The sequence below is a fragment of the Falco rusticolus genome, chromosome 3, assembly GCF_015220075.1.
Source record: "Falco rusticolus isolate bFalRus1 chromosome 3, bFalRus1.pri, whole genome shotgun sequence".
Taxonomy (NCBI): domain Eukaryota; kingdom Metazoa; phylum Chordata; class Aves; order Falconiformes; family Falconidae; genus Falco; species Falco rusticolus.
The window spans coordinates 83,028,377-83,056,321 of record NC_051189.1 but is presented as its reverse complement, the minus strand read 5'-3'; the positions used below and the strand labels follow the sequence as shown (position 1 = coordinate 83,056,321).

Genomic DNA, 27,945 nt, shown 5'->3' with positions numbered 1-27,945 from the left:
ATTATTATTAATTCTACATTTTATGCTGTATATTAGTTTCTGGTGTTCATGTAAAATAGGTTTGCCTTTCCCAGTGGACATGCAAATATGAAGTATTTCTTCATTAAATCAAAGGCATATTTTCTGTTCTGCAGGAAATAACAGGTAGTAGCTGCAGACCAAAGAATAATCTGTTGATCTTTTCACATCCTTTCTTAGAGACACAAAACCTCTTCAGTGAGGAATGATACATTAGACTGGAATTTTGTTTTTCTTTTTACATTGGTGCTACATTTTTCAACATAATTAGTGCTAGGTAGCATGATTGTATAGTATAAACTTGTCATTTACCTTACTTCCTCTTTTGATCGTGTATGCCTTCCCAGCTGTTGTATTTTTAATAATATTCAAAACTTTATCAAGTAAATTTTAACATTTGTGGCTTTCTTATTGCCGGTTGCCTGCTTAAATAATACCCTGTTTGTCTGTACAGTAGGAATTTACATATCATAAGCAAAATCATGAAGCCTAAAGAGGAAATTGTGCTAATAAATTGAGCTGAACTATATAGGTAAAAACTTCGGCATATGCAGAAGTTTTCAGAAGTATTCACACATGGAATAAATGGGGTATAAACTGAAAAGAGTAAGAGAGGGAGAAACAAAAAAAATCTCAGCATTTGGCATAACACAAATATATTGTGTCTTCACCTAGCTGTATCATCATTCTAAACAATTTGCCTAGTTTTTAAAAAGAACAATTTAGAAAATAGACAAAATTTATATCTAAACTGTTAAAAAATACTAGAGTCAAACAATGTTATTTTGATTTTATTTTAATGCTTATCATTTTACTTGTGCAGTCGGGTAGATCATGTTCCGATTTTCCTAGCTTGTCCATTGTATAAATATGGGTTTTGCACCCTTGCAAATATTTATATGTCTGTGTGACAACATATTTGCATTTTTGCTGGCAAATATCTATATGTGCGTATATGTATACACAAATAGAGATGTGTGTATGTAAAACTTACAACACAGCATGGATGTAGAAGATGCTGCCTTGAAGCTTCATTTCTGAACAAAGAAAGCTTGGCAATATGTAAAGGGATAAACCTTAATGGTTTTAGCTATGAGCTTAGAAAGTATCTGCAGCTATGCCTGTTGCTTTCCCCTTGAGGGCCTTAAAGGCATAACAGTGCTGTCCTTTAACATTCAGTGTTGTACAAGTCAGCAGTAATTCTTCTAAATTTTCACTAAGAAGTGCGTGGAAGCTGCACCATTCTCGTCCAAAACCTAGTAGACCCAAGAGGTGCTAAACAATTACATGAAATATCAGAGTTTGTCCAAACAATTCTCTAGAATGAGGCATACAAATATGTGATGCTAAAGCATCCTCAGCACTGATGGCAAGTTTCATGGTAAGCTCCAGCTGACTTATGTGGGAACGACTAGGTATTTTTTACTTGAAAACCCAAGCCCATTTTAAGGTTACTTAGTACAGATTTAGAAGAGAGAAATTTAATCTCATAGTTGTGTAAAGTCTGTCTCTAAAGTTCTCCACCCTTTGAACTTCTCTGAAGAAAAGAAAATTTAAAATGCAGCCCAGGAGTCAGTATCTTTGACTTAGAGCCTTCTTTCTGAAGGGAATTGTATAACTGAAGTTTCTGAAATACCCTTAGGGTAGAGGTACGAGTAGGCATGCAGAATATGGAGGGTTATGCGTAAGTGGAAGGTCATACCTACAGAATTTTTCTTCTTAAATATACAGTTCCTCAGAATAAGATTGGATTTTAATACCTGGATACAAAGTAAATATCTAAGAAAATTATCTGCATGTGTTTTGGGACTGGGAACATTTTTAGTCCACTTAAATAATGTATTAAATATTTTAAAACAAATATAAATAACATTAATTAATGGCAAACAAAGTTTAGGTGGATTCAGATATACAATACTGAAAAGAATCCGAAAGTCTTTCTAAAGACTTGCCAAAGTCTTTTAAAGATGAGTGCTAGGAGAAACCATTTTTAATTCATTTCAGTCCTTTTCTCCAAAATTCATTAAAGGGACATTATTTCTACCCCTCAGAACAAAATGTCATTTTTAATAAACTTCTATGCCTGGTGTTTGCATATCTAGGTTCAGACACAGATAAAAGCACATATGTAGTATTGGTGAGAAACTCAGTTTCTCCCAACAAACTTGAATGGGTGCCTTGGATGGCTGCTTATGGTTTTGCAAATTAATAGGTCAGCAGAAATTTTACTAGTAGTAATAGCATATGCAAGCAGCCCAGAGGGGATGGAAATCATATTAAATTTATTACTATAGCAATCAAAGCATATTTTCTTTTCAGAGGTAAATAGTGTAGCTATGATGGTCTGATGATAATACTGGGCATCTTCTGCTGATGGTCCTCTGTGTTGCTGTATTTATGCTATCATCATCCTTGTTCTTCTGGGTCCTATAAGGAGGTTAAAAGTGTTTGTTTAACATGGCCAGTACATGTAAAATCCATCGAAGTTCAATGAAATATTAAGCTGGTGCATCAATATCTTACTTTCGGATCTTTGATGTTCTACATGATCTAATAAATGGGTGGGGGGAAAATGATGGGAAGTCCTCCTCAATTCTTCCATCTTCTCTTCGTGAAACTGCTAACAGAATTAAAAAATGGCCTGAAATCTGCTGTTTCAGACTCAAAGAAAGAAACCTTGTATTTTGAAAGGAGTCTCTTTTGCAGCATGTGGGCTTTGTTTGAATTTTTTTACTTCATTTATTAGCTGATACAGTTCGTCTTGATAAAAGAGCTATGGCTTCTTCTTCCTGCAGTAAGTAGAAATGAAAAGTTTCTCTGGCAGTTCCTAAGTTGGTTTTGTTACTTTTAATTTTGCCAAGTGCTTTTAGAGAAAGTTGTAATTTCTCTAAAATGGGAGTTGTCGGTTTCGGTCCAATAGCGTCTTTCTGTTTGAGTTAACAATACTAAAGTATTTCTTTACCAAATCAAAAACTCTTTAAGGTATTTCAGGAAAAAAGAATATGCATTTCTCATTATTAATGCCTCAGTGTGTTGGTAAACTACGTGTTCAAAGCAGTGTATCTTTCAAACTCATGCAGCTTAGCCATAATCAGTTGGATCTCTGACTCTGTAGTTTTAAGTCTATTTATGCAAGATCTTTTGACCTAAAACCAAGGACACCGGTAGTGTGTCTAGTGATTTTTCCAAAGGGGTGCTGATTCCTTGTTGTCAGGCAGCTACACATTTGAATAAAACAATCCCCAGTTTTCAGCCACAGTGCCACTCTTCAGGAAGCACAGTCCAAATAGCTCTTGATCACAGTCATCATCATCCGTCCTGCCAGGTTCTTCAACATAAGAAATAATGGTGCAGATTTTATTCTGATAATGATTTTTTTCATATTTCATGTTCACAGGTATAATAGAAGAGTTGTAGTTGGTTGGTTTTACAGGTTAATGCATGAAAATTAAGAATGAGGTGTTGATTAGCTTCTAGTCTTTGTAAGGACAGTAGGCTTAAGAAACTGCTCCTGAGCATAAAGTAGTGTTTGTCCTGCCCCTGAGATTTTGTGGCCAAGAATGGGAGTTTCCATTTCTAGGGTATAACACGTTCAGATAGGTAAAATTGCATTACTGGAATTAAAATTACAATAGAAGTAAAAAAATACTGTAAACACTTTCTTGGATCCAAGGGGGTTTGTGCATACAAGATACAAGCAAAAATAGTTCTGTGGGATTCTAACAATTTAAGTTATAGCTTATATACCTTATGCAGGGAAAAACAGGAGAACAGAAATTCTAGCTGAAGGGCCAAATACTGCCTTCAGTTCCTCTAAAATATATTAAAACTATTTTATTACTGTTTAAGAGGCAAAGTGATGCTTTGAAAAATGAATTTATTTCATTTTATTGCAGTGTTTTGAAAGGTTTATTATTTAGCTGCATATAACCTCAGCAAAATGAATAATGAACTCTGCCGTATCTGAAGTCTTGTCCTTCATGCTTTGCCTCACATACAATTCCCTTTTCCTATAGCTGTTTTATTCATCAGATTAGGTCTTGTCATCTTTGCAACTTGCACAACAGAAAATCAATAATTAATTATGGATAGGTAAAGCAATGCCTCAGTGATTTCCTGAAACGTCCCAGAGTTGCACTGTATAAAACAACCAGGGATAGTTACCTAACTTTTTCTTACTTGAGTAGATTTGGCAAGTAATTAACATATCTCTCACTTTTCATGTGTCTCTTCATAGCTAAAATCAAGGGATGAGATGTAAAATTACGGTAGAAGATACGTTATTAGAAGATAACACTAGACCCAAAAAAAAGCATTTGAAAAAGAGAAAACTAGCCAAGGCCGTCTGTGGTATTTTGAAAGAAAAAAATTGGGTGAAACTCTCAGGAGAATATAGAACCTCAGGCTCTGCGATGACAAGAAAAAAATAGGGGTAGAAAATATTCCAAATGATTTTGAGGTGGAACACTGACAATAGGAGAATAATGGCTTTGCTTTCACAGAAGCTGAGATGGAAGCTGGGAGATATGCGTCTAATTTCAAAAAGAATGAGTTTAACCACTGATTCTGAAAATGTCACTTTAAAGACCCTGCAGAGAATTTAATAATCCTCATCCACTGCCAGACAGGTTTGCTGCAGTTAATAACTAGGAGCCCTTCTTTAAGCCTCATGCTGCCCTAAATACATATTTCTCTTTCAGCTTCTTAAGCAAGTGAACTTCTGCTGTGTCCGGGATGCAGAAGTGGTCACTTAAAAGCCATTTGTACATGGAAATTGAGAGTAAAAAGGGGAGAAGTACTGAGATCAAGCCCACTGTGCATCATAAGAAAGGAGGCTAAAGCAGTGCGTGTGTGTATTACACAGCTGTGCTGGCCAGGGAGCAGCAAGGGAAGCCTCCAGCATCAGGCACTGGGGCAGGGAGCCAAGAGCCCCTGGGAGAGGCGGCTGCTCCGGTGTCAGCTCTGCTGCCCTGCTGGCTTCGTCCTTCCCTGCCCCGGCCAGCCACCACTGCTCTTTGCCTTGGCTCAAGTGATGGCACTGCTACCGTGGTGCTCTCAGCAGGGTCTCCGTCCTCTTCCCTCTGTTATGTCTGTGCAAAGGAGGAGCGAGTGACCTTCCTCCCAGGCTTGCACAGCAGCAGTATGTCATATTCCCGACATAACCTGTAAACAGTAACTGCCATCACCATCATAAGGCTTGGGAAGCAAACTGTATTTTTCTTTAACCACTTCAGCTAAGTGGTTGTGCTGTAAGCAACTCCTGCACTTTTATCCAAATCATAATACTATTTTTAAATCGCCCAAACCTGAATAATTTCTCTGTTTTAAGTGATATTCTGGCTTTCATAAGCTGTAGAAATAAAACGATAAACATGAATACTAAAATCCTCAAATTAAGATGAGCTTCAATGCTCCATGTCTTCACTTTGTATCTGTTGATTTTGAGGGCCTGGCTCAGAAATCTTTGGGAGAGGAGGGGAAACAGAACAGTTGGAATCAGCAGGCCTTCATCTTCTGAAGCCACTGAAATTACTCCAGATTTCCACTAGCAGACTTAACGCAGAATTAGTTGAAGGATTTAGCTGAAATAGCAGCCACTAATGTGTAAACTGGGAGAACGCCAGTCTTACAGGCTCAATCTCTTCTCTTCAACAGCAGATCTTGAGTTATCACTTTGGAAGCAAAAGACAAAATTCTAGGAGTAAAAATGTCAATATACTGCTTATAATTGTTTGTAGCTTAGCTGATGGGAGAGAAGAAACCGTCAGTGAAGTAGATTTATTCAGAATACATCATAAAGCAGATCAATGCCCAGGAATTCTCTGCCGGTTTTGAGTTTTTCTGGAAACAACGCAAGCAAATCCAGAAAGAACAATCCTTTTAGGAATCATTTACTGATAAAAGGATTTGGCACTGTCAATTCAGTGAAAAAATGAAAGAACGCCTTTATGTTTAAATTAGATTACTTATCTAAAACTGGTTGGTTTGGTTTTCAAAAATTATTTCTAGAGTTGCCACAGTTGCAAGAATTTAGTTGAAGTCCCTTTCCAAAGTAAACACACCTCAAGTACAAAGGCAGGGGCTGTTTTAGAGAACAGCCGTGTCTCCGTCTCTTCTTCAGCAGCTGACATTTCCTTGTCAGCTCCTTCAGCGGCATGCAGGGAGCAGTCCTGCTAGCACACTCAGTATTCAGGTGTGATGGGGGGGCTGGTTACCCTCCGCTGCAATGGGGATGGCAGGAGGAGAGAAGTCAGTCTTGGTTATCTCTGTTGAGAAGCACTGGGAAGTGTATTTATTCTTTCTCTTTTATTAAAATAAACTAATATGAAGCCAGGTTGTAAAGTGTAATAAGTGTGGTGATTGGTGAACATTTAATCCACATTATTTCAAAAATCCCGTTTAGGAACATTTTGAAATAAATATGGGGATCACCCCAACCTTGTTATCATTTTAGATTTCTCACCACAGTCGAGTCATGCACATAACTTTCATATGTCAATGTATGTAGATAATTTGATCCAGTTCTAATTTCTGTTATGTCTTATTAGTGTCGTGACAACAAATTCCCAGTGAAGAATTGCTTAGACCTGTGTAAGTCTGATGAGCCTTGACTTAATTCACATCAGATTTATCTTTTACTCTAGGCAGTGTCACACTGGTGCACACCAGTCAGAATGTTTCATTTAACCTGACAGCAGTGCTTTGCTTGCGAAAGAAGCAACACCAGCAACTCAGAGCAATGTCTGGCTGAGTTTCAAAGCAAGTAGATGCAGCATTACGTACTTACAGGCACTTGGCCTTGTTGCTGTATCACCTACCTCTAACACCGTGGTGGGTCTAGTTACTGATTTCCTGCAAGCGGTTGCCTATCAAAACTTCACGTTTCTACAGCTTATTACCATTACAGGAGCAGTTATTACTGCAGTTAATATCCTGGAACCAGTAAAATGCTGGCTTATAGATAAGGAAGTGGGATGACAAAACAAGTCTGGTCCTGTATTCCTCAAATCATTTGGAAAAATGTCTATTAATAATAGTCACAAGAGGATCAAGCCTAAAGCAAGTAGCATGCTGGAGAGTTTGTAAACCTGGGGAAGACAGGACAAAACATTCCCTGTCGCTTCTCAGGTTTTAGCTATTTCATTATTGGATTTATTGCATCATTCTTGTTTCTTTTCCCTAAGGGGATTTCTCTGCTTCCAAGAAGTTGCTCTCTTTCTTCCTAACAATATTAGGGCATCAGAAAGATACTGATCTGCATGCAGCCAATGTATACTTTTGCTAAACCACTCAGTGCTTTTTTAAGTCATTGGCTATTTAGCAGCTGATCAGCATAATCAGTCAGAGGATAGGGCTTGTTTTTATTTTTGCTGCATGGCTATTGGCACATGAGCTGATGTTTTTTTTCTGAGTGGATGCCATGAGGTCATCCAGGCTAGGCACGGCATCAAGGCTGGCGATGCTGGTGGTCCATCCCTGACCACCACCCATTCCTTGTTCCCCTCTCTTTCCTCTCTCATCTGTGCATTCTTCAGGCAGGTGCTCTTCCCCGTTGTGTCATCATGGTGTCAGTTCCCGTCAGGGCTTAATTTCATTCAGTTTTCATAGTGTTACTGTACTACAAGTGAGAAAACAGCGTGTCTGATGTCACCCACCTCCACAAATCATCTCCTATCGTCAAGAACTCAGCTACCAGAGAATTCTAGAATTCTGAGAATTTGAAAATCTTAAAACGCAATAGAAAACTCCTTTCTCATTTTCCCTACATTTTAAACACAAAAAGAATATGGTGGAAAACCCAAAGTATTTTTTCATAAGGTACCTATGCAGTGTGTGTTTGGCACAGTAAATTTATTCACCCTGAAAAGATTTCCCATGGGCTTGAAGAAAATGCTTTATTTTCAAAACTACTTCAAAGTTGAGCAGGGAGACAAAGGACCTGTTTGCTCCTTTAGCCCAGTAAAAGGTGGCCAATGAGACTACAGTATCACTTTTGTTTTCTACAGTGGTTATTCAACTCGCGCCCCAAATGTAATCCCTGCAGCTTTCCCAAGGACGTACCGTCAGAAACATGGCAGTGCCAATCAAACGTTAAAATTTGAATTTCATGGAGTATAATTGAGAAAGAAAAATATATATATATATATATATATTCATTTATAGTCAAAATGTAGAGAAATGTCCAGCAGAAGATACCCAGGAAGAAACAGTAAGGACATACTGGTTCTGTACTCTGGTTGCCTTTCTGTAGTGTGCAGTTGCTACCTATTAATTAATTGCTGCCATTTAACAAATGCATCCATTCTATTACCGAACTGCATTGAATTTCTTTCCAATTTGTCAGATCTTTTTGTCTTACTCTTCCTCTCCTAGGTCACGTTTGTGGCTGGTAAATTTGTTTCTGAAATGCAGTCTCACATACTTTGCTTTTGAGTTAGCTTTATTCTCTGCAGGACACTGCATATACTGTACCTTTAAGTACCAAAATCAATTTAATTAAATTTCATTACAGGCACTAGAGCTGAAACAAACTAATGAAAGCAGCCATCACGTCAGGTGGTATTTATCTCGGCATTAAATTGAAAATGCTCCCTTTAGGCTCTTAAAAATTAGTTTCAATATTTAACGCTAATAGCTTTTGGAATTGTTGATGGGGATAGTTTTAATAAATTTGTTACAAACTGTTTACCTTTCCAAGGAAAGAAGCTTCTTCCTTGTGGCAGAAGAGATCTAAAAATAGATGACTTAAAAGTTTTAGGGTTTTGAGATACTATGATGTCTGGGAGTTTCCCATAATGCTGTTAAAAACACCATGATGGTTGTTGTACAGCGATAGCAATGCACCTTGTTTAGTCAAAAGCAATACCAAGTCACCGCGATACTTCTGTTAGAGTTTGTTGTTTGCCTGACTTGTTTTATTGAGCTGATTGGGCTTGCAAACTTGAGCCTCATTTGAAGACCTCATTATAGGCACTCTTGGCAGAGAGAAAAATGAGGATTTGCAGGGAGGAGGAGGAGGAACATCTGCCACACAGAGGAGTGCTATTGCCAGCATCCCAACTACAGCTGGATTTTGCTCCCTCACTGTTGAACCGCCTTGCAGTACTTTTTCTGAGGAAGCAACGTTGTCAAAGTACCTGTTGATATTCTGAAAAACAAAGTTGGTGCCACATGCTGTTCCTGTAGAGTCCATGGGACTGTGCAGATAACAGGTATTTATTTCCTCCGCTTCCCATCAGAACCAGGGTCCAGGTGTTAATGTAAACAATACAGATGGAACAGACAACAGGAAGAAAAGTTTGGGGAAAGATTCAGGTCACTTTGTTCTGACCCACTTGCCAGGGATTGAGGAAAGCAAGAGTGCAAAAGGAGAGTGCATCTGGCATGGATGTATCGAGATCCACAAAGCTGGAAGCATTTCTACCTTGCACTATGTGAGCGTGGCTGATGTCTCCTTCTTTTGCAGGAAGACAGTAATAGTCTGTTCCTTCTCCTGTTATCAGATCTAGAGTCTTGGTATCTTTCTCTTCATTGGTCTGTTTAGAAGAAAATAAATGATCAGGAAACTATAACAGAGTGAATTATAGAATCACCTTTCTGGTAAGAACTTCTGACCCCAGGGAAGAAGGAAGAAGGGAACCATTTTTCTTAGGAGGATAAAGGCTTGGGCTTCTCACATGTATGCTGCTTCATTTTTGTATGAAACCACCATGAAAGTTATTCTTAACAGAACGTGTGAAAACAATGCTAATTATGTTATTTATAATCTTGATGCTTGGATAAGATTATTTTACTTAAGCTATTCATTATAATTAAAGCTATAAATTATTTGTTCTTCAAAATATGTATGCATTTTTATAGATAGACGTTTTATATATATGTATATTTATTGAAATTTTCTAATAATTTCAAATTTGATTTAAGAATTTAGGGCCTTACAGATGTTTTTGTTTGCATTCTCATTGTTCCTTGCGCTAGGTTGGAGGACACAACTGGTGTAGAAGCTGCTTGTGGGAAATGAAAGATTGGATATAGAAAATTTTGCTTTAAGCAAGTAGTATTAAAGATTAACTGTTTCTTTTTTCAAGTTACCCTTAGTATTTTTTATTAATTAACTGGGTTTCTTCCTTATATTTTCTTATATGACTGTCATGAAATACGAGGTGCAGTTCAGTGCCCTAAACAGGAGTGACCTCTGTGGACAAACACTCACTATAGCCTCCAGGGAAGGGCATGACTGCTGTGAAAGCCATGGCCCAGGCTTCACTCTTCCTTTTTTTTTTTCCCTTTGACATTACAACTGAGATACACGCATGTTTATACAAACACATTATGTAAGGAGTACAGGCATTCAGAGTCTGTACTTAGGTGTCACCTTTGTCTGTCTTGATTTACTTACAACATTTCCCTCTATATCAGGTATGAGTATCTTCTTTCCTCATGCTGTGCCACACTCTCGCTGAGTTCTCTTTCCTAAAAGTCTAGTGGAAGGGGGATTTTCAAGCCATTTTCTCTTGCAGTTCCGAGACCCAGGTGCCCATGGTCTCTGTGGAGGGAACAGTCACAGAGATGCCTTGGGCAAAGGCAGAGGATGGGGCGGGGGAAGGTATTCGGGGTTGGATGTCTGGAGCAGCCTCAGGTAGGGGTGGGAATATTCTTTACTACTCCAATGGAGTATTATTTTTGTGTAAGCAAGAGGAAAATTCCAGCTGGTTTTTGGTAATATTTTATTGTCTTTATTTTTATTGAGCCTTTCATTTCAAAAATTTTGTTTAGCACATGTCAGGTGCTTGACTTGATTTCCACTGAGCTCAACAGAAATCTTATGCCTTCAGTGCAAGATTTGGAAAACTCAGTGTTACTGGTTTAGATTTAACATAAGCAGTGATAAAGACAGATAAAAGCTATCAATGCTTGAAGACATTTGAAGTACTGTCATTTAATAAGAGCACTAGCAAAAGCAAATTTATTCTGTCATGATACTTTCAAACTATTTTTAATATCCTTTTAGATATGTAAAGTACATTAATTTTTTTTTATTGCATTATATTACGGTACAGGCACAAAACATGAATGAATTAAACTGATGGGTTTTATTGCTGAACCAACTGTTCCTAGTGTTTGTACTACTTAGTTTCTTTTTTTAAAAGTACATCACCATGGCCACATGTTTAAGTAGAAGGAATAGAATTATTTTCTATACATCTTGGAGAAAAATGCAACAAGGAAAATGCATTGATTCTTTTCCCTTACATGTGAACAAGTGGGCAGTTAATATAATTAGACGATAGATACCCAAATAGTAGCAATAACTTTGATAATCTTGGAGCTTCACCGTCTACTTAATCCAAAATTTCCTTGTAAGATAGAAATGACTTAAAGAAAAAAACTGATTTGCACCATGAAAACAGGCAGTCTTGTGATTTGGAATATTTTCATAGCCAGAATGCCATTGGCAGTGTAAAAACAGAGGCATGGGAAAAGATAGAACTGTTAAACAAATAGACTAAAAAGTCATTCGGTGTTTTCGTAACTCGAGTCTTTCTGGAATGTGTTACCATAAAGAACTTCTGCATTTTAATTTTTCTCCTGGTGTGTCACTGCACTCACCACATGGTACCCTGCACTGCTAAGAGTATTTGCCACCCAGTGGCAGGAAAAAGCTAGTAGCCTATTTGTGTATATGTAGTGAAAAGAGGAAAAAACTTGGTACTTAAAATGAGGAACTGTATGGCATTTTCACTGACTGCTGTCATAATGTCTGATGTTGCAGGATGGATGGTCACAGTATCACTTTGTAGCCTCATCTTCAACAATAGAAAGGGATCGGCAAAGACCATACTCTTCATCACGCACGCCCTCCATCTCTCCCGTGCGCATGTCTCCTAACAACCGCTCAGGTAAGACCAGGTTTTCAGGACTGAAGTAAAGACAGAGATAACCCATCAGTGTTATTTTCCTTCTTTAAACAATATCACTGACATCTGAACTTGTTGTTAACAATGGTGGAAGGGCAAAAAATACATTATTTACTCTTCTATGAATTATCTGTTCAAAAAAGGAATTATTTTTTTATTAAGACCTTGTGAAGTTTTACAGCAAAAAGAATATTCCATAACTCTTTGTTATGAATTCTCATGCAGTGTTTTCCTGATTGGAATTACCTGACTAGGTCTTAGGGCAGTGGCGTCCATTAATAGCACAAGGAAATTCTGTTACTCACTTTGCTAGTCTTGAAAACGGCTATGTTGTTTATGACTACTCTGCGCACTTAGCAGAAGCTGAAGGATCCACATCATTTTTTGTCAGCTTTTATTCCGATGCTATATGTGTGCATACACATGCATATGTAAGTTTCACAAAAGATTGACTACAGGTCTTCATGTAACATTGATGACATATTTACACCAGTTATCATTAATTCTGTATGGTCCCTACAATGAATTTATGTAAGTATCACAACTTATGCCACAGTGTTAATTAATTTTTCTGTTCAGAAATCTGGATATTTTCCCCCTCAGCTTATTCTAAGGTAGAACGTGCCTTGGTTAGATAAAACCATTCCCAGTGAAAGTCTTCTAAGATAAACAGAGTAAATCAGTCAGCCTTTCAATGTATTTTTTACTACTTGTTCAGTCAAACGTTGTCATTCCATAGGTACACCAAGAGTTTAGGATTGAAATTGCCAACTGATTATTGCAATCAGTGTTGTGCCACAGTTGTATTTTTTTTAATAAATTGTTTTGTTAATTATATAGATGATGAATCTTAGTCCTGCAGAACAACCACTGAGGAAATTTTAAAATGTAGCCAGAACTGCAGTGAGAGCTGCTATTCAGTTTTCAAATGTGTCACTGCACAAGTCCATGAAGGGCTCTTCTACCTTTCTTTTTTTTGTTCCCCAAATGCTCATTTTGACTGTAAGTGCAAGGCACTTGAAATGTCTGGCCCTGAGATCTTAGTTCTGTCTCTTGCCAGAACTATCTCCTTACCTCTGTTACTCTGTTGTTTAAAGAAGATACTTAAAGAAATGTTGGATTAAATCTTACTGTCATAACGAGTTAGCACTAGACTGAAAAAGGACAAATAACAGTTGCTGTTTCTGAAGGAAGAGAAGCCCATATAATTACAGACTAGTCAGCTCAACCTCATTCCAGAAAATTGTTGGAACAAATAAACACAATCTGAGGACCTCAAAGATAGTAGGAAGACAAGATACTGCGTAAGTCTAGGAGTGTCTATTTCTGCATAGTCGTATAAATTACTGTCTGTCTGGTAGTATCCATATCAAATCTAAATGTTGGTTTGATATGATTTTTTCTTACAAAATCCACCTGAATTCCTGCTACAACATAGTTAAAGTGCTCTGTGGAAAGAACAGTCAGTAAATAAAATCTGCTGTAATCAGTAAGACTTTCACAGAAGATTATTATATGCAAGATAGGGCAAACTAGCAAACAGTACAGGAGATGTCGTGTAGTACATACAAAACTGACTGCAAAGCATTCACAAAGAAGGGGTATTGCTTATTGCCAAAATGGAAGAATGCTTTGCTTGGAGGTTTGCCTTCAACCCGGTACTCTTCAGTGGTTTTATTAATGACGCAGTTGAATATACAAAGGATGCCTATTACTTTGCGGGCGACATAAAGCTCAGAGAAACTCATGTACCTTGAAGGGCATTATTGGAAGTCAGAGCGATCCTGAGAAATTTGAGATACTGTCCAAAGGGAAAAAAAGATCCAATCCTTTACAAATAAATTATAATGAGAATATCTAGCTAGACAATAGTTCTTTAGAAATGATTTAGGGATTTATTTTTTTTTGTCAGTTGCACACATGAATCGGGAGATGGAGAAATCAGGATATGAGGACACACTGAAAGGGCTGTAATTGTTGAAGTCAAATAAGAGAGACACAAGATGGGGGCAGTGGGAGGAAGTATGCACCCAGTATTGAAGCACCTAACAGCCAGCTGTAAAGAGGAGTGGCATGAAGTTTCTCTACTTTCGTAGCAGACAAATGGAAATAATGAGCAGCAAGGAGTCAGGCTAGACATCAGGGAACATTTTCTAACAGTAGGGAAACAAAGCACTGGAACAGACTGCTAGAAGCAGTTACGTGATCTGTGTCATTAGAGATCTTTAGTTTTAGATGAAAATCTGTCACAAATTATTTTGGTATACGAGATCCTACCTTGAGGTGAAGAGTTGAAGTAAATGAACTTCAGTGTCCCATCCATCCCTAGGACTTGGTGATAAGATGGTTAAACTAGCGTAGAAAGCTCTGCCGCCTTTTCAGTGTCCTTTAAGGATAAGAGCAGAAAATCTTGATGGCAATTTCCAGCCTAACGTCAACCAATGATTTTATGTCTGCCTCCAGTAAAAACTCTGAAAGAAGATGCTTCTGGATTTTAACACTTATTGGAGAGCAGTTGTTCTCACATGGGAAGAGAGAGAATTCCCACAGGGAACAGAGAGATAGTTTTGTCTTTATCAGTCAATTCTGTTCAAAACACCAGAGTGCTTAAAAGCATTACCAGAGTATGTGAAACAACATGCATCCTTGTGTTAGCAACTTTTTCAGGGTTTGTATTCTGTTTTCTTCCCTATTATACTCAATTTGCCATTAGCTGATTTGGTAATTTAATGTCATGTTTCCTTATATCTGCTGGATTATCAGCTTTAGAATTACGTCACTATTGACAAGCAATTTAAAAGCAATCACCAATTCTAATGGCTTCAAAAGAAAAACCATCCGTCCCACATTTTCTCTGTAAATTCAGAGACCAGGGCTGGCAGAACCAATCTAAGCAGAATTCAACATCACTTGTGATTCCTTACTCATTAGTTAAGTACAAGGACTTCTCTACTTCTTAACTAAAAAAATGTAACATAGTTTAGAGATGTTGAAATATATAACTTATGATAAAGCTTCATAAGTGAGCTTGTGTTACAATTTTTAAAATCTTTTTTCTTCTTTTTAAGCAAGGACGTTGCTGCTTTTGAGGCTCTTTTGACATATCAGATATTGAGGTGGAGGCAGGGGAGGGTGTGGAAGTAAGCACCAGCACTTTAGTTATTTTTGTACCACTGTGTCTTCACAAGGTTGTGGGGTGTTCTGCCACTCACCTTGTGCTCCTTCCCCTACCCTCCACAACAGGAAAAATGCATCGTATCTACCAACACCTAAATATATTGAAGCCAGTTTATGTGAAAGCCATTATTTTTACCTCTGTTTTTCTCCTTTTCCTAAGCATCACAAGCTCTAAGTCTTCATGATCAGTGCCAGTGATCACCTTCACATTCTCCAGTGCGTGAGAATCAAGTGCAAACGGAGTTCTCCTCCTAGTCACCTCGCACTTTCTTCCTTTTAGCCATATCACAAGTATAGGTGATGAAGGTTTTACTTTTAATGATACCTTAAAGTAGCAGCTGTTGTTTTAATGGCAGTTGTTCATTTAAAGACAGAGAAATTATTTGAGTTACCTTTAAGTGTTAGGCATTCTTTGCTATGTTTTCTGTGAAAAAGACCTTTCTTTTCTTTCCATCTCCAGTAGAATCATTTAATTGAATTGTTTATTTTCAACAGGGGAAGTAAGAAACCATTTCATAGGGGGTTTTCCACACATTGAAAGTTAATGATCTTTACAACAGAAATAAATGAACCCTTTTGAGAAAAAAAATGGAAGTGCCTATACCAGAAAGTTTTGACAAGTTAAAGAAATTGAAATGCCAAAGGGGAAAAAGATTTATTATTATTGTACCTTTTCATAGTGACCATCTTAGATGTTGGGTGGGAGTGAAAAAAGTAAAGCGTTCAGAGAGAAAATTCTGTTTAGAGTTGATTGTCCCATGAATACATTTGTCCTGTACTTGAAAAAAAAAGCACCTTTTCTTTCCCTCCCTAATGTGGTAGTTTCATCAAACAGCTTAATGTTAGTATGCTTACAAATGTAAACTTTACTAAAATGTCTACTCTAGAGTTAAGCACTACATTCAGTCATATGTGGCGAGAAAAAATAAATCCATTTTTGTGATCTAGCAAGTGCCCCAGCCTCACCTCGGGAAATGATCAGCCTAAAAGAAAGAAAAACAGACTATGAATCAACTGGAACAAATGCCACTTACCATGGAAATAAGGGAGAACATACTTCTAGGAAAGACACCATGACAGGTGAGATTATGCGTGCATAGCATATGTAAAAATCAGCTGTGATAGACCGCTGATTTTATAAGCTTGCCTGGGTTTACTTTATTATAGGAAAGAGTCGACCTGCTTTGGTTGATGCCAAAGTCTTAGCCAAATTGAGAAATACAGCTGAAGAAATACTTAATGAATACAATGCTATGTGAAAATGATTTGTGAAGGCCATGTTTCTTCACAGAAGAAAGGCTCTAAAACCAATTGGACATTTATTTTTAATTTTACATTTGTGTTCATTTCAGAGCAAAGCTGATAGATCACTTGGAAATAACTAGTGGTGTTTCTGCAAGCATATCAATGGTTGAGCATGTGCAGTGATCTCTAACATCTGTTTTTTGCAGGGAATGGCTTTCCAGGACTGGTTAGCTTATTTTGCACATCAGCCATTCCTAGAACATTTTTTACCTGGTTGTGAAGTCTATCCATGTTGCTTTCTCAGCTGAGCTGATTTAAATGCAACAGTTTTCACTGTGTATGTTATAGCATCTATTGCAGGCTTTACTGAAGGCCCCTGGTGAGCTCATTAACCTGTTAGCATTTCAGTAATTACAAAATGTTGAGTGCTTTGCCCAGTACTGCACCTCTTCATTAATTGTGTTGCAAAATACATGTTGGCCTCCATCACCATTGCACAGGCTTATATAAACCTTATTGAACTTTTTGTTGCATTTATATAGTGCTGAGCACCATGGTGTCCTCTTCTCCAAATGCTGCCTCAGGGCAAGCAAAAAATCACAAGTGAGCAGTCACTCTGCACTTTCTGAATGCCTGTTACCTTCTCGCAGGCCCTCTGTAGATGTCTTGCTCAGAGGATGCCAGAATGGGTTGTCTTTGTGGCCCTCAGCTCACTGGGGACACCAGGAACATGCTGACTCAGCATCAGGGCATCCATACTAGCTTTCAAGACTGTATTCAGGATATGGTGATTCTCATGCAGCACCTACTGTGTTATACACTATTGTGTAATCAAAACCTAAAGGCCAGACTTTGAATTTGTGTGGAAATGGAATATTGAACATTAATTAGTCTGAAAGTGAAAATCTGAAGAAGAGGAATAAAGTCAAGAACGTTTGGAAACCACAGAAATGAGGAGTGTCCTGAATGTCACCTGCAGTGTACTACGTGAGATTGCAGCAGATTCAGTTAAGGTACTGCATTTTATCTATCTGTAATATTTTGAATGTTTCATAGTCACTGCCCAAGGTGTTTCTCTGAAACACTTCAGTAGTCCTTACTTGTGTAATTGTGAGGGACAGGACTGCATTGTTTTCAGCACTTTGTCAAGGATCCATGAAGAGGGAATCTCGGGAGTAAAAGCAGTGGGCTGGAAAAGCAGAAACATTAGTATTTTGTTCTAGTTGTGTCTGCAAATTTAGGCTACCAGATTATATCAGAAGTTTCACCCCAAAAAAAGTGTTTCCATGTGGAAAATCTATGTCTCCTTGCAGATAGTCTTGTCTCTCTCCACATGTTAAAAAATTGGGGGTTTCATTTCCACAACCATTTTCATTTTGTCTTTTACTGTAGTGTTTTTCTTCTGCTATTCCTATTTCCCTTTCAATATAATGTTTGGGGGGTGAGATTTTTACTTCCCCAGGAACCTTTGCTCCACTTTGATTATTGCATCATGTTTTCCTTTAATATCTGCTTGTATTTTGTCTGTTCTTACTGATCTTTTGGGTGGGCTTTTAGCAAGGAAACTTGAAACTCGCAGCATTGTGGTCAGCTATTGATTGTTTTTCCACCTACTGAGCTCAGTGAAAACAATCAAAATGAAAACCAAGTTGAAAATTGTAATAATATTTTACAATGTTACACAACCATTGTACAAATGAATGTGGAATTAATAAATCACTTTCTCTTTCTTACAGATCACCAAATCTCTGCTCATTTGGTCTAAGCTCAAAATAAGCACTATTTTCAGAGCAAAAGAAAGTGACTGAAGGAGTCTTGCTTGTCAACATTCAACATGAAATTTTTGTAACATATTTGTTCTCATTAAATAATAAACATTCCATTAAAGAACAATATAAAATCAGTATTTGTGATTTTAATTGTGAGAAGTTTGGGCTTTATCTGGATGGTCTAATACAAGTTTGTGTAGCAAGTTCATGGCAATGCCTGTATTTCATTTTCTGCATCAGACAGTGCATTGCAGCTAATACATCCACAGAGCCTACAGGACTCAGATAAATGTTTTTTCAGGTTCCACCTGGCGTATACATATTTTGAGCTGCTCTTGTATTTTGTGCCAAGCTGATGTATTACACAAAGCTTTCTCTGATTTACGGATTTACACAGAATGTAGAGCCACAGCTGTAGTCCTAATTTATCCATGACTGTCTCCGTGCTCTTCTCCAAAACTCTTCTCAGCTTATAGTTCCAAAATTTTATGACCTCTTGGCTGGGACTGAAATGAAGGTTTTGTGATGGATTTTCCAAGTAGAAGTGTTGGCTTCTTGCTGTTGTGGGGAGTTGTCAGGCAACCTCTGGGAAAAATAGAGAAACTATGAAGTAAACAGCATGATAACTGATATTGATTTTGCAAGGACAGCTAAAAAATAGAGGAACAATATCAAAGTTCTCATTGCCCTCTTCACAGGTTTATGATGCTTTTTATATTTACTGTCCATCTTCTTTGTAGAAAATAATAACCAATAATAAAATTTTACCACCTAAAGTATATATTTAAGATTAAATTTTGTTATATTTGTTTAAAAAAACCCAGGACCTATAAGTGCATGTGATAACATTATTTATGCCATGGTGTTTTCCTTCAGAACAGGAAAGTTAAGGTTACTGTATACTATCGTGGAACTCCTGCTCTGAAGTGGTTTTTTGCTTTGTTAGTTCCCTCACTGAACTAACATGCGCATCACAGTCTGCAGCCTGTATCTTCACTTCCACCAGCAGAAACACCTTCTGATTAATTTATTTTCTTTTGGTTGTAAAGAGTCAATCATCTATACTTTTTTTACTTAAACTTACTTGCAAGTCTCTGCGCATTCAGAACACAAACAGCCACCATCATCTGTTACAATAGCTGCAGATGCTCACGCTACTTGAATTGTTATTACTTTAAGAAACCATAACAGGCTGTAATCTCTTCTCATGCCCTTACCTCATCTTTCACCATGCGGAAGGTGGCAGTGATAGGGACAGGTAATGATCTCTGCTAGCTGAGATTTGTGAGGCACAGAAGCATTTGCCTTTACTGTCTTGAAGTAAAATGTAGGAAATGGAGTCCTGCTGCTCATAGCAAGAACAGGCAGGTTATGCAATACTGGTTGAGGATGACTACCTGTCCGGCTGAGCTTTCCTTTCTTACTATCAGTCTGTGTTTCTGGGGGCAAAAGGGTAGCACCTTGTTATTTCAAAGTGTCTGTAAATGTGTTCAGAATAAGTACTTACAAGAAGTGAAGCTGAATATTAAACCATGAATCAAGCGACTGGGATATATGGGAACAGCTTTGGTGGGTGATACCTTTGTCACATAAACCACTGAGTGACATAATTTTCAAAGCTGTTGTCAGCTTTGCAGAAAACTGCTATGAGAAACTATGATTTTTGTATTTTTTTTTAAACCAGTATCACCTTGAAAACCAAACAGGGGAGAAAGGAAGGTATTTTTTCTGTAATGTTCTTTATGCAATGCAACCACAAAGCACTGCAGGTTGATCATAGTGTTCATTTTGGAACCTTCACAATCTTGCCTAGTAAAAAGTACCTCTTCAGTACTAATGTACTAGTGTTTAGATACAGCATAAAATACACACAACACAACCACACCTATCACTCCTCAAATCATTTCATCTGCAGCTACATTTCTTACATTTCTGTAAGGAAGTGTAGCTCCTGGAAAATCTCCCATCTCTTACTTCTTCTACCCCTTTCCCTCATCTTGCCATGTTTTAAAAAAGAAAATTGTTTCATTAACCTCTCTCTCTCTGTTCGATAATTTTACCATGATTGTACGTGTACAATATGAGGAGGAAGAATCAGATACAAACCACACAATATCTGTCTGTTCATCTAGCTCATTCTCTCCCTTCTTTCATTTATATTTACCCTCTGCTTTTGGACAGCAAGAGTCAACTGCTCACTGAAGCACGGCAGAGCGGGAATGGAGTTCCCAGGGATGCTGCCTGTGTGCTCAGAAGCAGATACTGGAGCAGGGCTGCAGGCTAGCAGCTACATCGCTTGACTTACGTTTCCTTCAGTGACAGAATTACCTCAGCCTCCCAGCAACTAAGCCAAGAATTCTTGTTCTTGAACTCCTGGCATTCATTTCCAAGCATTTGATGTGTCATCATTTTTATTACATTAAGAAAAGAATAGTACCTTTTTTTTTTTTTTTCATTTTAAACTTGTGAATTTGTATCCATCTCACTGCAGTGAAATCAGCAATGCAGACCTTGCAGCTGTTTTCATAAGCTGGTATTATCCATTTTCTATCACAGAATATGTGATCTGGGAGACTGCAAGTCTTCAATCTGCCATGTGACAATTCTGAGAACATCAGGGCAAATGCCACATTAGTGCATTGGACAGCCACGCACCAGCTCTGGACTATTTCTGGTTTTGGAATAGTCGTGGCTATTAGTAGCACATATATACTGCACCTTTTTATATACCTGTAAAAAGATGGAAAGGCCTTGACCCTTCCTGAAGTCTCTCCAGTCGCCTGAAGGAACAACATACAAATTAGCACGTGCCCAGTTTGCTGTTTTTCATCAGATTCTTCATAAAACTCTCAGATGTCGCACCTTATACCAGTCTTCTATTCTTGATGTCAAGTAACCATGAACATTATTGTCCTGTCTGGACTGAATATGTTCAGTCATATCTGACTAATAGCTTGCATGCATGAAACTTCAACCCTGCTTATCTTGCCGTTTATGTACATGAAAACAAAATGGTTACAAGAAGTTCTTCCTCTGTTTATGAGAGTCCAACACATTGAATGTCAGTTTCATTTTTTTCAAGAAGTAGCACTTCACAAAACGGGTGGCTGAAACACTAACTCTGGGTATCTTTAGATCTTGCGAAGAGGAAGTTGTATAACCCAACTTCTTCTAGCACTTCGTGGGACAAGCAAAAACTCAGAAAAGCAGCATAAAAAAGATGGTGTCAAGGAAAGATCTGGCAGTTGTACTACTGAGAGTCATGCCATCATAAGATGCGCCATAAATAGCAATGCTGATGCGGACTCCTCTAATACCAAAGGCTGTTATCAGGAGGGAGATTTGCAAACACTGTAACAGAGGATGCAGCTGGAATACAAAAAATGCTGAAATAACAGTTGTCTCAGACGTCACTCAAGTTAGGTGGCAAAACGCAGCCTGAACAGAGAACTTCGGCAGATCAACCCTTTAGCACCACCATCTATGACCAAAGAGGAACTAACTATTCAAGCAGTCATCATTTCCATCTGTTACCACCTATTAGCACACAGGTGGAATTAAGAATACCTACCACTGGAGAAGACCAACCAGCATCTGTTACTGGATTTTATGTTCTTCCCACCTTCAAGAAAAGGATCCTGCTGTACTCCTTGGAGGCCTCCAGAGCTCTTCCCCATTTCCTACACAGGATTATGCACTGCATAATGTAACTGCATCCAGCTTTTCAAAAAAAACAAGAGTTTTTTTCACCCTTATGCGCTAATGGTTATGAAGTGAAAAGTCTTCCAGCGGTTAGGGCTCATCACCCCACTATAAACGTCCTGTCTTTATCCTGTTTCAAGAACCCGCTGGAGATCTGTAAATCAGCAACAAGGAGCAGTGCACCAAACTGACAAAAACTATACCCTAACCATGGAACCCATGACAGATATGAATCAGAAGTGGCATATTACAGTCAACTTCGACTGAAGACGATACCATTCCTTTCTCCAGAGAGGGTGTGCTGGCAGGGGGAAAGACAGAGGCAGTTGTACATGCTGGGGTCCATGCTAGCAGGTTGCCAAAGGAAGAAAAAGTGGTTACTTCTAAAGTAACTGTGGTTCTTCTTAGTGAGGTGACTAACATGGATCCCATGTTGGGTTTCAGCTGTGATGGTCAGTCCTCACCCTCAAAGGTTCTGAGTTGTGAAGGTATTTAAAAGCAACTCTTGGTGCCTCCAGGTTTTATACCATTACACAGAGACCTGAGAGAAGTCACATTAGCAACATGTTTCAATTCCACTGCTGTCTGTGATTAACAGCTACTCAAATTTTATTTTCAGGCACATGCTTTTATAATGAGAGTCCTCATGACAGCATCAATTCATTGGTTATAACGCCTGGAAAGTTAATAATGCATACCCAGTAAGAACAGTGTGCAGCAGCCACACAAAATACTACCCTCATATTCTCTGAAATATGAGTCTTTTGAGTTCTACCAACAAACTAAGCTTAGCTAGATAGTCAGATCAAAGTGATCAGTGAAGTCAGCTTTGTAGGGAGAATCCTAGCTTTTTATGTGGTTTTCTGGGGGAGGGTGGGAAATAAATTTTTGCAAAACTGTGTGATGTTATCCTTGTCTTTGGAATTACTTCTGGTTTTGAACTCATAGCTCAGTTTTGTCCATGCATATTAGTAGCAGGACATCCAAGAGGAATGTAACAGCAGTTCATGGATTTGAGACCATCTTGGCCAGACCTCTTCGGTATAACTACATATTAATTTTCTGCATAACTCATTTTTCAGTTGCATTTAATCACTTTTCCCATGAATAATTCACGATATAGCAAAAGCACTGTAGTATAAATAAGCCACATATACAACTGAAGTGAAAAGACTGAAATGTTTCTTAATCTCAACTGTTACCTGTTTAGTGTATGTGTGACATAAATCACATATATAACCTGAAATACATTACTGAATGCTAGCTGTATATGAAATTACTTTGTTGATTTATACGTGAAGTGCACAAGATCGGTATAAACATGACACAGTGTCTGTTACAATTAGTAAGTGTATACCATGTACATGCATGTACAGCAAAGCAAAGATTGTGACTGTTTAGCGGGAGGAAGAGAAAACAGAAGTCTGCAGATGCTTTTAAGGATTTTTCTGTGTGGGAAAGAGATGTTGTATAATATATTTAATGACTTAATTCACTTTGAGGCCAAAGAGGTGTGTTTGGTAAATCTGCTTTTTCCTTCCTTTTTATCTCTCTCCAGCTCAGAACACTGGAATCTCAACTTTGTACAGGAATTCGTATGGTGCACCTGCTGAAGAAATCAAACATAACCAGGTAAGTACAGAGGCTAAAATGTTGCTGTTTCAGGTGGCAAAAGACCACTGTAACATCTTATATGGAAATAAAGCAAAGTACCGATTGATAAATCTACATCAGAGGAACTGAGTCACCCGCTTGCACAAATGCTAGTACTGGCTTCAAACAAGCTATAATCTTTATGCTAATGGATAATTTCAGCCCAAGTTTCAAAAATGTCCAACAGGTTATGACAGCATATGAGCAATAATTATCCAAGGTTTTTAAGCCGCTAACTCACACTGAAATCAAGAGGGGCTTGAGACCTAATGCCTTTGAAATTCTAGATACGTGTGGCACAGGCTACAAAAGCCAAGCTAATGTTCAATTCTGCTGGCTCTGGTATCTCATGATATCCCATGTCAGTGAATTTGGTGCAGGGCAGGCACATCTCATTACTTGAGTATAGCCATCATAAAATTCAGCGCTACTGCTGATACCACATGGCTCACGTGCTAAAGCATCCTAGCAAAAACTCAAGATTGGAACAGGCCTGGAGAAAGAACCTCCTGTATCTCTTGCAGGGATGTGCACTCCGTACTTACGTGTAGCTAAAGCTCTCTGATTTGCCATTTAGCATGACTGCAACAAGACTTTTTGTTTGGTTTTTAAAGTATGCACTGGGGCATGGGCAAGACAAAAGCTAGCATTTCACTGGCAAGGCCACTTCCCATGCATGTACATCCAAGCCATTCAGTCTGGAGCTTTGGGATTTGTAAAATGTCCTGTTTCTGAAAGCCAGAAGCAGTAAGTGCACCTGGATAAGGTGAGCATTACAAAAATGGAACTGGCAGCTTGTGTGCCAAGCTAATGCACTCAGAAAAAGGGCGGTTGCATTACTGACGTGTATGGCATTCATATGGCTGGTACTGCCAAGGTATTTCCTCAGCTCCCAGGAAACGGACGTTTTTCTGCAGCCATAGACTTTTGTTTCATCATTATGTGTAATGCTACTTTATCCTTAATTACCACAACTCCTTAATATTTAAACTTCCCTATGTAATACGCCAAAGTGGCAGCTTTTTTCAACTAGAGAAATGAGGCCAAAGAGAGCTTTGAGAAGTACCACTAGTATCAGACAGGTAAATGAATGTTTAATAAAATTGATAAAAAATATTTTTTCTCTGAAAATTTTCACTAGATTACCTGGAATTTCAATCTTAAGAGACTGATATTTCAGTTTTAATCCACAGACTTAAGGTGAAAAGAGTTTCTGATATTCTGTGCCAACATTTCTCTTTATTGTTTTTTTAAGTATCCAGTATTTCCTGTGGTGCACCATATTCTTTCTTTGTGTGAGCCAGTTCAGTGCATGAAGGTGTTTCTGCTTTTATTGCATTTAGAGAGATTAAGCTTTTTTTAATTAATACAGTATTTAAAGAAGATAAGGGTATGAGGTGGTGTAAGAGCAGGTGCACTCTAACTGCAGTCATGAATCAACTAATTTGATTTTGTGGCTGAGAGTTTGAGCAAAAAGAAAACAAATGGGGAGGGGAGCAAAACAAAACCAATTTTCCACCTTTTCCCACTTGCTTTCTCAATTAAATGCCAGGTTTGTGATTGACATATCAGAAAGACTCGTTTTAGCTAAAAAGAACCCAGAAATGGTACTTCATTCTCGTATTTTCTACTAAAAAAATTACCATCTCCACCTTTTGGGCATATGAATAGGTCATTTCATATAAAATTTTTCTCCTGTGTCCAAAATTAAACACTTGTGTTTGAATATGTGGAAGGAAATGAGGGGCTGAATGTCCTGTACACGTTGGTAGCAGCACTAGGAATAAAAACTAGAGTAGTTATGCTCCCTTGTGCAGTTCTAATATTGGGCACAGTCTTGCAACATCATTTGTGGGATTTTTAAAGGCAGTAGGTAGGCATAGACAGCCTTTTTCACTCTATGCATAGAGTCTTAGTACGGACATGCTTTGAAAGAATACCAGAGTTTGGGCCATAGCAGTGCAACTGTCCTCTTCTTAAAGGAGCCGTACTAGCTCTGGTAGAGTCAGCAGGATCTGCAAAGTTTTCTGACACTGGTGTCTGACCATCAGGATTCCCAGTGATGACCATTTGACCACTGAAAGGCTGTATCATTTTGCAGTCACAAAGTCTGCCCAAACTTACTGAGGTGGCATGAAGTGAAAGGCAGTGTTCCACTAAGATACTTAGCACTTGTTTATAAATTTCAGATTTTAATTAAGTCCCAACTATAAAAACAGAGACTCGCTTGGGCTGCCTGAAAAAAGACTTTGTGGCAACATTAAACTCGGGGACCACCGAGATTTTTTTTCTGTATATCATAAGTATTTCAGCTTCAAGGCAGCTTGCTGGAATGTAGCAACAACACAAGATTGCCAGCATGAAGTGTCGAGGAGGTGGTTAAGAAGATGATTCTGCTTAACAGTACCAGAAGGACACATTTCAGGGCACTTAGCTTGAAAATTTTTCATGTCAGGGCCTTGAAGACTATAAATGATTCTTAAGGATGTGGTGTCACCCTAAATCTCGCTTGTGTCAAAGGCAGCTGCAAAATATTTAGTGTCCTTGGAGTGTGTATCGCTTCCGTTCAAATTCTTCAAGGCTGAGTTTTGGCCACCAATGTTTGCATTATATATCTGCAAAATAGTCAGAAAGTTATACACAGATTATAGTTAATGAAAGGAACTGTAAACTACACTGCTTGACCTACTTTTGAAGTAAACCAGCATCTTTAGCAGCAGTAATATTAAATAATAAATATATTTAATAATAATATTGAATAAATAAATTTAAAGAAATACAATGACAAGGCAAAGCTGCAGAATTAATTCACCACCGAGCAATATCTTGAGCATATGTTAAGGTAATGCACAACATTATATTTCCAGCAACATAAATACAAGTCAGATTTACTCCTTCTTCCATCCTCTTGCCCACAACGAACGGTATCTAACAAGCTGTGGTTATTACTGTCTTTCAGGTTTCAACACAGCCAGTTCCACAGGAGCCCAGCAGAAAAGATTATGAACCATATCAGCCATTTCAGAATTCAACAAGAAACTATGATGAGTCCTTCTTTGAGGACCAAGTGCATCATCGTCCACCTGCAAGTGAATACAACATGCACCTGGGACTAAAGTCAACTGGCAACTACGTCGACTTCTATTCAGCTGCTCGTCCCTATAGTGAACTTAACTATGAAACAAGCCACTATCCAGCCTCTCCCGACTCCTGGGTTTGAGACTTGGGCAGATACAAAAGCTCCAGGAACTGTGCATGTGCATGCATACCACAAGACATTTTTTTTCCTGCAAATTTAGTTTGTTAAAGCCTGTTCCATAGGAAGGCCCAGATAACCAGTGTGGAAAAAATTAAAGAGATTTTTTTTAGAAGGCTGAAAGATATGAAAGCTAAACCTGGGAGTAATTAGAAAGAAATATATATACATATATATATTTTACAGTGTGGGGCAACTTTACTGTTGGCCTGTAGAGTCTAAAGTTCAGTGCTGTATATTGAATGTGGCTGAAGGAAGGAGGGAGAATATGAGTGGATGTGGGTTAAGAGTTAAGCACAAGTAACTGAGCAACGTACATACTTTATGGGGAACAGCGTCTCACAGTTTGTTTAATATCCTCATTCATTGTGAATCTAGGCTTCAAGTTGCATTTGGGGTTTCCTCTGTACAGCAAGATGTTTCTTGCCTTTTGTTAATGCATTGTTGTAAAGTATTTGATGTACATTACAGATAAAAAAAAAAAAAGTGCATTGTGTATATTACACCAATGCCACAGTGTTTCTTCATCTATGGTTCTAAATATTGCTTCAATTTCAAATTTTGAAAGATGTATGAATTTCCAGTTTTTTGTTTTCTTTTCCCCGGTGCGTTTTAACAAAAAAAAAAAACCCAAAAAAATACCACAAAAAGGAATATTTAGCAGTATTGTTTGTTCTGATATGTGAATTTGTTTGTGGCAACTAAAAAAAAAAAAGGCATTCAGCAGTTTCTGACAATTAACATTCATCATTCCACACTCCTTGTCAACAAAGTGCTTTTTCACTGCCTAAAATTTTAGATGTAGATATTTGAAATAGATTTTTTTCATTTATACCAGTTTTCTTTATGATGATACAGTGTTAAAAGAAAATAAATTACAATTGATCTGTCATCCATATTTGCTAAGAATGTCTATTTCCAAGAACCTACCATACAAATACACATTCTTACTTGTGTGTGTCCATGTATGCATAGTATTCTGTGTGCGTGTGTTTGAGTGTGTGTGTTTGTGTGGCGTAAGACTTCTTTTCATCCACTGTTTTCTTTGTTAAGGCTTCAATTTTTGTTTCATTTTAAGTTTTTTTTTCAACAGTGGAAACTCCAGTATGTGCTTTCTCTTACTCACTTTTTTAACCATTGATAGCAATTCAAAATTGTTAGGCCACATACTCACAAAGGAAGGGGTTATTGGATTTTTCATTGACTC

General features: G+C 38.0%; 1 protein-coding gene and 1 long non-coding RNA gene across 10 annotated transcripts in view; both read left to right on the top strand.

Moving 5' to 3' along the window:
• CTNND2 (catenin delta 2) overlaps positions 1-27,634 on the top strand; it is a 679,250-nt gene extending 651,616 nt beyond the window's left edge. For all 9 annotated transcript variants that reach the window (XM_037380649.1, XM_037380646.1, XM_037380644.1 and 6 more), the window contains 4 exons: positions 11,792-11,918; positions 16,062-16,193; positions 23,388-23,461; positions 26,442-27,634. In XM_037380649.1, coding sequence (XP_037236546.1) covers positions 11,792-11,918; positions 16,062-16,193; positions 23,388-23,461; positions 26,442-26,702 — 594 coding nt within the window. In that variant the 3' untranslated portion in view covers positions 26,703-27,634. The remainder of the gene's footprint in view (positions 1-11,791; positions 11,919-16,061; positions 16,194-23,387; positions 23,462-26,441) is intronic.
• Positions 16,200-18,261, top strand: LOC119144820. The gene is made up of 2 exons (XR_005103224.1): positions 16,200-17,371; positions 18,095-18,261. It is a non-coding gene; the product is annotated as an uncharacterized LOC119144820 (long non-coding RNA).
• Positions 27,635-27,945: the final 311 nt, after the last annotated feature.